Source organism: Pristiophorus japonicus, chromosome 19, assembly GCF_044704955.1.
Source record: "Pristiophorus japonicus isolate sPriJap1 chromosome 19, sPriJap1.hap1, whole genome shotgun sequence".
In the NCBI taxonomy this organism is placed as follows: domain Eukaryota; kingdom Metazoa; phylum Chordata; class Chondrichthyes; family Pristiophoridae; genus Pristiophorus; species Pristiophorus japonicus.
In genome coordinates, this window is record NC_091995.1 from 88,375,203 (window position 1) to 88,388,368 (window position 13,166).

Here is a 13,166-nt window from a genome sequence, read left to right on the forward strand (position 1 = left end):
CTTCTAAACTCCAATGAGTATAGGCCCAACCTGCTCAACCTTTCTTCATAAGACAACCCCTTCACCTCAGGAATCTTGGAGGAATCTAGAACTTGGGGCCGTAGATTCAGAATAATGTGTCATAGAAGCATAGAAACATAGAAAATAGGTGCAAGAGTAGGCCATTTGGCCCTTCTAGCCTGCACCGCCATTCAATGAGTTCATGGCTGAACATGCAACTTCAGTACCCCATTCCTGCTTTCTCGCCATACCCCTTGTCGCCCATTTAAAATGCAAATGAGGAGGAATTTCTTCTCTCAGAGGGTCGTGAATGTTTGGAATTCTCTACCCCAGAGAGCTGTGGAGGCTGGGTCATTGTCTGTCTCCGCCTTGAATATATTCAGAGTTTTGAACTACAGGGACGTCAAGGGTTATGGGGATCGGGTGGGACAGTGGAGTTGAGGTCGAAGATCAGCCATGATCTTAATGAATGGCGGAGGAGGCTCGAGGGGCCGAATGGCCGACTCCTGCTCCTTTTTATTTCAGTTTTTTGGCAAAATAAAAAAAAAATTAAGATGCCAAAAATTCATCAGGACAGGTGACCAAACGCTTGGTCAAAGAGGTAGTTTTAAAAAAATGTGTCTTCAAGAAGGAGGGGGAGGTTTGGGGGAGGGAATTGCAGAGATTGGGGCCTAGTCCGCTGAAGGCTCGGCCGCCAATGCTGGGGTGAAGAACTGTCTATTGTACATGGTCCATGTCTCTGAGCCATACAGCAGGGCGGGTATTACTACAGCCCTGTAGACCATGAGCTTGGTGGCAGAATTGAGGACCTGGTCTTCAAACACTCTTTTCCTCAAGCGGCCGAAGGCTGCACTGGCGCACTGGAGGCGGTGTTGAATCTCGTCGTCAATGCACACGAGGCAAGGATTCTCGAAGAGTTGTCGGGTTGTAGGAGGTTGGGTATTAAGGCAATCGAGTGATACAGGGTCAGTGCGGGAAAGTGGAGTTGGTAGAAGATCAGCCATGATCTTATTGAATAGCGGAGGAGGCTCGAGGGGCCGAATGGCCTACTCCTATTTTTTATGTTACAGAGCCAGGAACCACTGCCTCCCAGATACACCATTCTTCATGCTCTTCCTCTTCACTGTCTCCAAATGAAGACCCTTTCCACTCCCTCCTATCCACTCATTATTTCACAGAATGTTAAAACCTCAGTCTTTCTTCAATCTTCAAGCTTAGCACCAGCCAATCACTGGTGTTAATTTTCCCGATCTTTCTTGTTGTCTTTAGTCTTGGTGCTTGTCTAAAACCGTCTATTTCCACCTCTGCAACATCGCCCGTCTCTGCCCCTGCCTCAGCTTCTGCTGCTGAAACCCTCATCCATGCCTTTGTTACCTCTAGACCTGACTACTCCAACGTTCTGGCCTCCCACATTCTACCTTGCATAAACTTGAGGTCATCCAAAACTCGGCTGCCCCGTGTCCTAACTCGCACCAAGTCCCGCTCACCCATCACCCCCTGTGCTGGCCGACCTTTCAAAATTCTCATCCTTGTTTGAAACCCCTCCATGGCCTCGCCCCCTCCCGATCTCTGTAATCTCCTCCAGCCTCACAACCCCCCCCCCCCCGAGATGTCTGAGCTCCTCTAATTCTGCCCTCTTGGGCATCCCTGATTATAATCGCTCCACCATTGGTGGCCGTGCCTTCTGTTGCCTGGGCCCCAAGCTCTGGAACTCCCTCCCTAAACCTCTCCGCCTCTCTACCTCTCTTTCCTCCTTTAAGATGCTCTTTAAAACCCACCTCTTTAACCAAGCTTTTGGTCATCTGCCGTAATTTCTTATGTGGCTTGGTGTCAAATTTATTTGTTTTCTGTTAAAACACCGCTGTGATGCACCTTGGGACGTTTTACTGTTAAAGGCGCTATATATATATAAAAGTTGTTATTGCAATAATCGTGCCTCTTCACCTGTGTCCTCAATTTTAAAAAATGACAAAATGCAATAATGACGTGTTTATGTGTGTGCGTTCCCAACCCCCCCCCCCCCCCTAAAGGGCAAGGTTCAAGGGTCAAAAGCAAGCGACCTTTTGCCCATCGAGGCTCCCGAGGCGCTCCCCGCGGAAAGCGTGTTGGAGAACAGTCAGACCCAGGAGAAGATCAAGAAGAAGATAAAAGAGGTGGAGGAGAAGCAGCCAGAGATGAAGTCGGGCTTCATGGCCTCGTTCCTGGACTTCCTGAAGTCGGGCAAGAGGCAGCAGCTGCCGGCCACCACCTCCAGCCCGCAGAAAGGGCGGCCCTCGTCCGTCATCAACCAGCCCGCCCAGATCCCCTTCGGCCTGACGCAGTCCATGCTGTCGGGCCAGCTGGACGCCTCGGAGAGCGACAGCCTCATGAGCTGCACCAGCCCTTGCAAGCGCTTCGACGATGACCTGAAGAAGAACCTGGAGACCCTGCCTTCGTTCTCGTCCGACGAAGAAGACTCAGTCAGCAAGAACCAGGACCTGCAGAAGAGCATCACCTCGGCCATCTCGGCGCTCTATGACCCGATGGACCGCAAAGAAAATGACAACACAGGTAACCTACTACTTCTGGGTCGTTTCATGGGGGTCGGGCGGGAAAGTGGAGCTGAGGTCGAAGGTCAGCCATGGTCTTGGATGAAGGGACCGAATGTAATGAAGCCAGATTTGCTGCTGATACAAAGAGAGCTGGGGAAAGCAAGTTGCGAGGAGGATGCAAAGGGATATAGACAGGTTAAGCGAGCGGGCAAATATTTGGCAGATGGAGTGTAATGTGGGAAAATGTGAGGTTATCCACTTTGGTAGGAAAAGTAAAAAAGCTAATTATTATTTAAATGGGGAGAGATTACAAAATGCTGAGCTCCAGAGGGACCTGGGGGGTCCTTGTGCATGAAACACAAAACGTTGGCATGCAGGTACAGCAAGTGATCAGGGAGGCAAATGGAATGTTGGCCTTTATTGCGAGGGGGATAGAGTATAAAAGCAGAGAAGTCCTGCTCCAACTGTACAGGGTATTGGTGAGGCCACACCTGGAGTACTGCGTGCAGCTTTGGTCTCCGTATTTCAGGAAGGATATACTTGCATTGGAGGCTGTTCAGAGATGGTTTGCCAGGTTGATTCCGGAGATGAGGGGGTTAATTTATGAGGAAAGGCTGAGCAGGTTGGGCCTGTACTCATTGGAGTTTAGAAGAATGAGAGGGGATCTTATTGAAACACATAAGATTCTGAGGGGGCTGGACAGGGTAGATGCAGAGAGGATGTTTCCCCTCATGCGGGAATCTAGAACTAGGGGTTTCAGAATAAGGGGTCGCCCATTTAAAACTGAGATGAGGAGGAATTTCTTCTCTCAGAGGGCCGTGAATATTTGGAATTCTCTGCCCCAGAGAGCAGTGGAGGCTGGGTCATTGAATATATTTAAGGCGGAGATAGACAGATTTTTGAACGATAAGGGAGTCGAGGGTTACGGGGAGCGGGCAGGGAAGTGCAGTTGAGGCTAAGATCAGATCAGCCATGAACGTATTGAATGGCGGAGCAGGCTCGAGGGGCTGTATGGCCTACTCCTGCTCCTATTTCTTATGACCTATCGCATATTTTGTAGTGCTGGGTTTTATTTTTTGTGGGGTGGCGGGGTGCATCTTAAGGTGAGAGAACAAGTGTCCTATTTTTGCCCCTGCTTTCAAATAATTAATTATTTCCTTGACCGAGATTATTCATGAGATTAAGAGTATCTGTACTCTAGCCCCAGGTCTACTCTGGACAATTCTTAAGTGCATGGATTTAGCTTTAGGACAAGTCTAGCCCCAAGAATCAGGTGGCGACTTCAGGAAACGTTTTTTTTACGCAGCGAGTTGTTGTGATCGGGAACGCGCTGCCTGAAAGAATGGTGGGAGCAGATTCAATAGTAACTTTCAAAAGGGGATTGGATAAATACTTGAAGGGAAAGTTTAATGCAGAGCTATGCGGAAAGAGCAGGGGTGGTGGGATTCATTGGACAGTTCTACCCAAAGAGGGGTTGAATGTGGAACTTGTTACCACAGGGAGTAGTTGGGGCAAATAGCATAGATGCCTTTTGAGGGGAAGCTAGATTGGTCCATGAGGGAGAAAGGTTAGAAAGTTACTGATCGAAGAAAGAAAGACTTGCATTTATATAGCGTCTTTCACGACCACCGGACGTCCCAAAGCGCTTTACAGCCAATGAAGTACTATTGGAGTGTCGTCACTGTTGCAGTGTGGGAAATGCGGCAGCCAATTTGCACGCAGCAAGCTCCCACACACAGCAATGTGATAATGACCAAGATAAGCTGTTTTTGTTATGTGAATTGAGGGATAAATATTGGCCCCAGGACACCGGGGATAACTCCCCCTGCTCTTCTTCGAAATAGTGCCGTGGGATCTTTTACGTCCACCTGAGAGGGCAGACGGGGCCTCGGTTTAACGTCACATCCGAAAGACGGCACCTCCGACAGTGCAGCACTCCCTCAGCACTGCACTGGGAGTGCCGGCCTGGATTTTTGTGCTGGAGTCCCTGGAGTGGGACTTGAACCCACGACCTTCTGACTCAGAGGCGAGTGTGCTGCCCACGCAGCCATTGTCTTATTGAATGGCGGAGCAGGCTCGAGGGGCCGAATGGCCGACTCCTGCTCCTATTTCTTATGTCGGGGTGGGAGGAGGCTGGTGTGGAGCATAAACACCGGCACGGACCCGTTGGGCCGAAGGGCCTATTTCTGTGATGTAAATTCTGTCTAAAATACTGCACTGCAAACGGAGGTCACCCCGTGGATCAGGAGATAGCGTTTCTGGTCTGGAGACATGGGCTTATTGGTGTTTGCCGGGCACAGTGAATCCGGGGAAATCGGGCAGGGAACGGGGCCGTGCGCTCGATTGCTTCCGTCCACAGGCATTTGAGGAAGCAGTTTGTCGCAAAAAAAAACTAAAGTTAGGTCAGTTCGAAGAAAGCCTGAGGAAGTAGTGGGGGGGGTGGGGGCGGGGAAAGTGGCTGGTCATTCAAGTCTTTGCCTTGTTTTCCCTTGCAGTCTGCGTTGCTTTGCCAGACAACATGGCGGTGGAGGAGAAAGAAGCGAGCCCCTCGCCGTCCGAGGCCTCCCAGCCGGAGCAGGCCGCTCCCCCGACCCCAGTCTTGCCCAAAGAGCCGGTCCCGGAGCAGGAGCCTTCCCCTGCCCCGGAGTCACCGCCGCAGCCCGAGGAGAAGGAGGCCCTGTCCCCGGTCAAGCTGGCCAAGCCTCAGGACTCGGTGGCCATCTGCGGAGAGACGGATGAAGACGACGAGGAGAGTGGCGGAGAAGGAGCCATCCGGAAGTGGGATGAATTCGTCATCAAAATCGACGACATTAAAGAACTTAAGGTGTGGCTTCTCACCGCGCCCCTCCCCCCCACAACCCCCAAAAACCCCTTTTGGGCTTTTGAGTGGAAACTTATGGACCCTGAAATTCCCATGTCCCGGGTCCGTGCGAAGTTTCGACAGACCCGGGAAGGCTTCGGAAAAGCCGGGTTTCGGCACGCAAATGCGCACGCGCTGAAAACCGGCGTTTTCCGATCTGTCCAGTTTCGGGCGTGACAGGGTCCAGTGCGCAGCGGGAGCGAGGACACGTGCAGGGCAAGATTTCCGATATTTACGAATATCTTGCCCTGCGAATCTCCCTTTCATATCTTGCGCCTGAAAAAGCAGGAGTGTCGCCTACTTTTACGGGCGCAAGTGTTTAAAAATACACACACACATTTTAAAATGAAGTTATAAAAACACATTTTATTGTTTTAAAAACCCTCCCCACTACGGTAAAAAAAACGTTAAAAAAAAAAAGTCGGGAAAAAATAATATTTTTTATAACAACTTTAATTTAAATGAGGGGGAAGGGGGGAGGGGGGGGGAGGGAGGGGGGGAGGGAGGAGGAGGGAAGGAGGGAGGGGGGTGAGGGGGGGAGGGAGGAGGAGGGAGGGAGGAGGAGGGAAGGAGGGAGGGGGGGAGGGAGGAGGAGGGAAGGAGGGAGGGGGGTGAGGGGGGGAGGGAGGAGGAGGGAAGGAGGGGGGGAGGCGGGAGGGGGGGAGGGGGGGAGGGAGGGGGGAGGGAGGAGGAGGGAGGGGGGAGGGAGGAGGAGAGAGGGGGGAGGGGGGGAGGAAGGAGGAGGGAGGGGGGAGGGAGGAGGAGGGAGGGGGGGAGGGCGGGGGGGGAGGGGGAGGGGGAGGCGGGGGGAGGTTCTCATTCATAGTTCTGGACTTACGGATCTCCTATTACGATGAATGAGAATCTATACTTCACCTGATTGGCTGCTGTCTCCAGCTCCCGGCCTGCGCACGTCTCCACGTGCACGCGCTGCGACGCGCAGTCAGGGGGGGGGCCTCGGGCTCGGAAGTTCCAACGGGGCGCAGCATTTTTCTCTCTCTCTGTCGTCTGCCCGCGGGAAGCGCTCGACCGGAATTTAAGGGCCAGTAGTTTTTGGAGACCATTTCCAGCGCGGCGCCCTCTACAGGGAATCTGGGACCTGTGCGAGCAGGACAAGAAATAGCGGGGCCGAAATTGACCCTTCCCTTAAGGCCTGTTACCGTCAGAGATCGGCGGCCATGCTGCAGGGTGCAATGGCCGGCAATTTTTCATGTAATGGCCGCCATTTTGAAAATTCTGCCCCTGCAGTATCCCACTCTTTACGCACAAATAAGTTGGTGTAATTTTTAACATATTGTCGAGGGTGTAATGCTTAATGGGTTCTTTGCTTTAAGAAGTCATAGCAACACATTGCTATTAAGAACGAGTTGGTTTATTAGCAAAGGGTTTAACAATCGCACGACACATTACCAGTTCATCCACCAGGCTCACAACTGCATACCTCATCGTGGATAGCTGATTGGAGAGCTCTTTCGACACAGGCACGATGGGCCGAAAGGCCTCCTTCTGCGTGGTGATTCTGTGGCTCAGCATCGGTCGGTGGTCGAGCCTGTTTTAATTGCGCGGGAATTGTTTCTGTCGCCCCGTACGCTGTGCCGAATTAAGGCCGTGAGAGGCCGAAGGCGAATGGGAGGGAAGGGCCTGTATATGTACTATATATATATATATATATATATAGGGCCTGTACTAAATATTTTTGGACATTTGACTTTGGCATCTACATTTGTACTTTCAAAAGATAAATGAAAATCCTTTCATTTCATAAGCATTCACCGTTATCAAACCTGATATTTATGCTTTTATCATAAGAACATAAGAATTAGGAACAGGAGTAGGCCATCTAGCCCCTCGAGCCATTCAACAAGATCATGGCTGATCTGGCCGTGGACTCAGCTCCACTTACCCGCCCACTTCCCGTAACCCTTAATTCCCTTATTGGTTAAAAGAACAGAGTACATAACTTTCTGGGTGGAATTCTTTGGGGATATTTATACATAAGAACATAAGAAATGGGAGCAGGAGTAGGCCATACGGCCCCTCGAGCCTGCTCCGCCATTCAATAAAGATCATGGCTGACCCGATCATGGACTCAGCTCCACTTCCACGCCCGCTGCCCCTTATCCCCTTATCGTTTAAGAAACTGTCGATTTCGGCCTTAAATTTATTCAGTGTCCCAGCTTCCACAGCTCTCTTGAGACAGCGAATTCCACAGATTTACAACCCTCTGAGAGAAGAAATTCCTCCTCATCTCAGTTTTAAATGGGTGGCCCCTTATTCTAAGATCATGCCCTCTAGTTCTAGTCTCCCCCATCAGTGGAAACATCCTCTCTGCATCCACCTTGTCAAGCCCCCTCATAATCTTATACGTTTCGATAAGATCACCTCTCATTCTTCTGAACTCCAATGAGTAGAGGCCCAACCTACTCCACCTTTCCTCATAAGTCAACCCCCTCATCCCCGGAATCAACCGAGTGAACCTTCTCTGAACTGCCTCCAAAGCAAGTATATCCTTTCGTAAATATGGAAACCAAAACTGCACGCAATATTCCATGTTTCAAGATTGTCACAGAATTTTATACACACTTTGAGCCAGAAGGACGCATTACCTTGTGACAAAGATTTAGGGTTAATGATATAAAAAAATTAGGGCCTAACGTCGAGGGCTTAACAAATATGAAGGCCGAAGGCTTATCGGCCTGTGGGTTAATTGGGCCCTGCCCGTGCGGTGTGACAGAGAGCCGGGTTTCTGTGGTGTGGCTGACCCCCTCCCTCCTGTTTCACAGCTCGCTATGCAAGAGGGCAACGAGCCTCCGCCAATCTGGCGCGTCCAGAAAGCCTCGCTGCAGCAGTTCATGCCCGAGGTGCGAGATGGGCAGCGCCACTTCTGTTCCAGCGCCCAGGTAAGCTCGCCTCACTGTCTGTCGGTCTCTCTCTCGTGGTTCCAGCCTGGAATGGAGGCTTCTAGGAGGGTCACCTTTTCAGGTAAGCAAGAAAGGAAGACCTTGCATTTACAAAGCGCCTTTCACAACCTCAGGACGTCCCGAAGCGCCTTTACGGCCAAAGAAGCCCTTTATGGAGTGTCGTCACTGTTGCAAGGTAGGGAAACGCGGCAGCTAATTTGCGCACAGCAAGCTCCCACAAACAGCAAAGTGATAATGAGCAGATAACCAGTTTTTTTTTGGTTGAGGGATAAATATTGGCCCCAGGACACCGGGGATGAACTTCCCCTGTGTTATGTCCTGAATAAAGAATCTGACGAGATACTGTAAGCTCAAAGTAACGTGTGACCGTAGTCCTTTATTACAGGTCTCCAGAGAGCCTCTCCAGCCTGTGAGGCCTCCTTATGTACAGTTGCTCCAAAGGAATTGTGGGATTCCAGGGGATGAGCCCTCTGGTGGTTAAACATGGTATTCACAGGTTTACGCCCTGCTCTTCTTCGATATAGTGCCGTGGGATCTTTTACATCCAGCTTTTACGTCACTCTTTGCCCCTGTGAGCGGTGCGGGGTTTGCTGCTGTGATTTGGCAGGGGGGGGACAATAGGTCAGTATAATGGGGAATATGAGGAGCGGCGAGAGATCGTGACGGAGGAGCGGTAAGAGATTGTGGTGGAGGTGCGGCGAATATTTGTGGCGGAGGAGCGGCGAGAGATCGTGGCGGAGGTGTGGCAAATGAGGGTACAGGGCCCAGAAGAGCCGAGGGCCCAGCACGGGCCCAGCCCACACTGTGCGATATATGTGTGTGCACTAGGGCCGTGCAGCAGAGCTGGTCTCCAGTTGTCCTGGTTAACCCTTGCCACTGGACCAAGACCCGGCTCTGTCAAGCCCGTGTGGTGGCTGGTGTGTAATGGCCACCCCACGTTAAAACAATCCACCCACAGGCATCTTCCACCCCCTCAATTGGAGTTCCGGACTGGAACATCGGGTCCTTCATTGAAACATCTGTGAACCCATGTGGAAGCAAGTCATCCTTGTTCGAGGGATCACCTATGATGATATTACATCCAGCTGAGAGAGCAGACAGGGTATCGGTTTAATGTTTTCTTTCTGTTAAGGAGGATGGGGAAGTGAGGGGGGCTTAGGTTAGAGACTTCCAGATTGGGGCAGCCAATGGCCACCCTGTTGTTACCCCCCCCTCCCCCCCCCCGCAACCCAACGCTGAGAGAAGCAGCGACTGTCAGCAGGGTATTCAACTGTATCAGCCATCACAGATAAGCTGACACTGTCACGTGTGCGCTTTCCAGCAAGGATCATCAGTTCGTGATCGGCAATGGAAGTCCTGAAATAATTATTTTATCTCTTCCACAACCTGTGCATGCTGAGGTTTGAGAGTGCTGATTTCTGGCCTGTCTGAGATAGCTAACTCAACAAAGTTCTGGAGTTTGAGCTGATGTCTGTATTTAAAAAAAAATATATATATAATTCTTGGGGATGTGGGCGTCGCTGGCAAGGCCGGCATTTATTGCCCATCCCTAATTGCCCCTTGAGAAGATGGTGGTGAGCCGCCTTCTTGAACCGCTGCAGTCCCGTGTGGTGAAGGTGCTCCCACAGTGCTGTTAGGGAGGGAGTTCCAGGATTGTGACCCAGCGACGATGAAGGAACGGCCGATATATTTCCAAGTCAGGATGGTGTGTGACTTGGAGGGGAACGTGGAGGTGGTGGTGTTCCCATGCGCCTGCTGCCCTTGTCCTTCTAGGCGGTAGAGGTCGCGGGTTTGGCAGGTTATTCTCAAGTTATTCTCATTTCTTGCCTGCCCCCCCCCCCCAAACTGTGCCTTTGGACGAACTCATCTTGAAAGAAAAGAAAAAGACTTGCATTTATATAGCACCTTTCACGACTACCGGGCGTCTCAAAGCGCTTTACAGTCAATGAAGTACTTTTGGAGTGTAGTCACTGTTGTAATGTGGGAAACTCACAGCAAGCTCCCACAAACAGCAATGTGATAATGACCCAGATAATCTGTTTTTTGTTATGTTGATTGAGGGATAAATATTGGCCCCAGGACACCGGGGATAACTCTCCTGCTCTTCTACGAAATAGTGGCCGTGGGATCTTTTGCGGCCACCTGAGAGAGCAGACGGGGGCCTCGGTTTAACGTCTCATCCGAAAGACGGCACCTCCGACAGTGCGGCGCTCCCGCAGTATTGCACTGGGAGTGTCAGCCTGGGATTGATGTGCTCGAGTCTCCTGGAGTGGGACCCGCGAGCCGGTGACGTTGCAGTTTTGCGGGCACTGAGACATCCTTTGCTTCTTCCCCCGTTAGTATATCGAGTACCCGGATGAGGTGAAGAACGATTACCAGCGCCTCTACGTGAAGTTCCTGGAGAACGTGGACAAGAAGGACTACGTGCGGATTTGCTCCAAGAAGCCATGGCACCGGCCCCTGCACCTGGCCAAGAAGCAGGACTCTGTCGCCATTTCGGGCGAGACCGATGAGGATGACGAGGAGAGTGGCGGTGAAGGAGTGTTCCGTGAGCGCGACGAGTTTGTGGTGAAAATCGACGATGTCAAGGCACTTAAGGTAAAACCAAAACCCTACCCCCACCTCGGTCGACAACAGCTTGCGCCTTTAGGTGAGTGGGCAAATACATGGCAGATGAAGTATAATGTGGATAAATGTGAGGTTATCCACATTGGGGACAAAAACATGAAGGCAGAATATTAGCTGAATGGCGACAGATTAGGAAAAGGGGAGGTGCAACGAGACCTGGCTGTCATGGTACATCAGTCATTGAAGGTTGGCATGCAGGTGCAGCAGGCGGTGAAGAAGGCAAATGGCATGTTGGCCTTCATAGCGAGGGGATTTGAGTACAGGAGCAGGGAGGTCTTAATGCAGTTGCACAGGGCCTTGGTGAGGCCACAGCTGGAGTATTGTGTGCAGTTTTGGTCTCCTAATCTGAGGAAGGACATTCTTGCTATTGAGGGAGTGCAGCGAAGGTTCACCAGACTGATTCCCGGGATGGCAGGACTGACCTATGAAGAAAGACTGGATCGACTAGGCTTATATTCAATGGAGTTTAGAAGAATGAGAGGGGATCTCATAGAAACATATAAAATTCTGACGGGATCGGACAGGGTTAGATGCAGGAAGAAGGTTCCCGATGTTGGGGAAGTCCAGAACCAGGGCTCACAGTCGAAGGATAAGGGGTAAGCCACTTAGGACCGAGATGAGGAGAAACTTCTTCACTCAGAGAGTGGTGAACCTGTGGAATTCTCTACCACAGAAAGTTGTTGAGGCCAGTTCGTTAGATATATTCAAAAGGGACCTTATGGCTAAAGGGATCAAGGGGTATGGAGAGAAAGCAGGAAAGGGGTACTGAAGTTGCATGATCAGCCATGAGGGCCGAAGGAAATCGGAGATGCGCAAGAGGCCAGAATCGAAGGAGGGCCGAGATCTCGGAGAGTTGTAGGGTTGGAGGAGGTTGCAGAGATAGAGGGCGGGCGAGGCCATGGATTTGAAAAGAACGTGCTTATTTCTACTTCAAAAATGGCCGACATGTTCCACCCGTTGTTTCTGATTGGTCCCCTTGGAGGATAAGCCACATTCTGAAGTTTCACAGGAATGTGTAACTGGAACCGCCCATCCCAAGGCCTCACTGACTTTGCAAATTGTAACGCGATCCACTTTGACTTCCTGAAGGGACAGAGGACAGAGCTCCCCAAAAGACAGCAAGGGCCAGCCAAAGTGCCTTACCCCAGTCCAAGTGCATCCTTTCGCCCCCTCCTCAAACCGTAGATGGGGCAGGCATTGTGTACGGATTGTTAACAGGTTTATTGGGTATGAAGTGACTTCTGGATATCATCCAGCCCAACGATGTCCCTGATAGGGGGTCGGAAAAACTTGATCCATCTCCCCACCCCCCCACACCTGTAACTCTCTTCCACCCCCTCCCCCACCCCCCACCCATGTCTCTCTTCCCCACCCACTCCACCCTCTCCCACCACCCTTGTCTCTCTCCCCCCCCCCCACCCCGTTTCTCTCTCTTCCCCCCCCCCCATCCCGTTTCTCTCTCTCCCCCCCCATCCCGTTTCTCTCTCTTCCCCCCCCCACCCCGTTTCTCTCCCCCCCACCCCGTTTCTCTCTCTTTCCCCCCCCCCCACCCCGTTTCTCTCTCTTCTTCCCCCCCCCACCCCCGTTTCTCTCTCTCTTTCCCCCCCCCCCCCCATCCCCCGTTTCTCTCTCTCCCCCCCCCACCCCGTTTCTCTCTCTCCCCCCCCATCCGCGTTTCTCCTCTCCCCCCACCCCCCACCCCCGTTTCTCTCTCTTCCCCCCCCCCCACCGTTTCTCTCTCTCCCCCCCCCCACCCTGTTTCTCTCTCTTCCCCCCCACCCCGTTTCTCTCTTTCCCCAACCCCCCTTCCCCCAATCTCCCTCTCTCTCCCCCCCATCTCTCTCTTTCTCCCCCCCCATCTCTCTCTTTCTCCCCCCCATCTCTCTCTTTCTCCCCCCCATCTCTCTCTTTCTCCCCCCCATCTCTCTCTTTCTCCCCCATCTCTCTCTTTCTCCCCCCCATCTCTCTCTTTCTCCCCCCCATCTCTCTCTTTCTCCCCCCCATCTCTCTCTTTCTCCCCCCCATCTCTCTCTTTCTCCCCCCATCTCTCTCTTTCTCCCCCCCATCTCTCTCTTTCTCCCCCCCATCTCTCTCTTTCTCCCCCCATCTCTCTCTTTCTCCCCCCCATCTCTCTCTTTCTCCCCCCCATCTCTCTCTTTCTCCCCCCATCTCTCTCTTTCTCCCCCCCATCTCTCTCTTTCTCCCCCCCATCTCTCTCTTTCTCCC

General features: G+C 52.0%; 1 protein-coding gene across 1 annotated transcript in view; it reads left to right on the top strand.

Annotated features, from left to right (window-relative positions):
- The window catches only part of LOC139230286 (proline-rich protein 12-like), an 84,843-nt gene that overhangs the window by 56,221 nt on the left and 15,456 nt on the right, over nucleotides 1–13,166 (top strand). Inside the window, exons 5-8 of the mRNA XM_070862115.1 lie at nucleotides 2,031–2,550; nucleotides 5,027–5,355; nucleotides 8,175–8,291; nucleotides 10,653–10,962. Of these exons, the coding sequence (XP_070718216.1) occupies nucleotides 2,031–2,550; nucleotides 5,027–5,355; nucleotides 8,175–8,291; nucleotides 10,653–10,962 (1,276 nt within the window). The remainder of the gene's footprint in view (nucleotides 1–2,030; nucleotides 2,551–5,026; nucleotides 5,356–8,174; nucleotides 8,292–10,652; nucleotides 10,963–13,166) is intronic.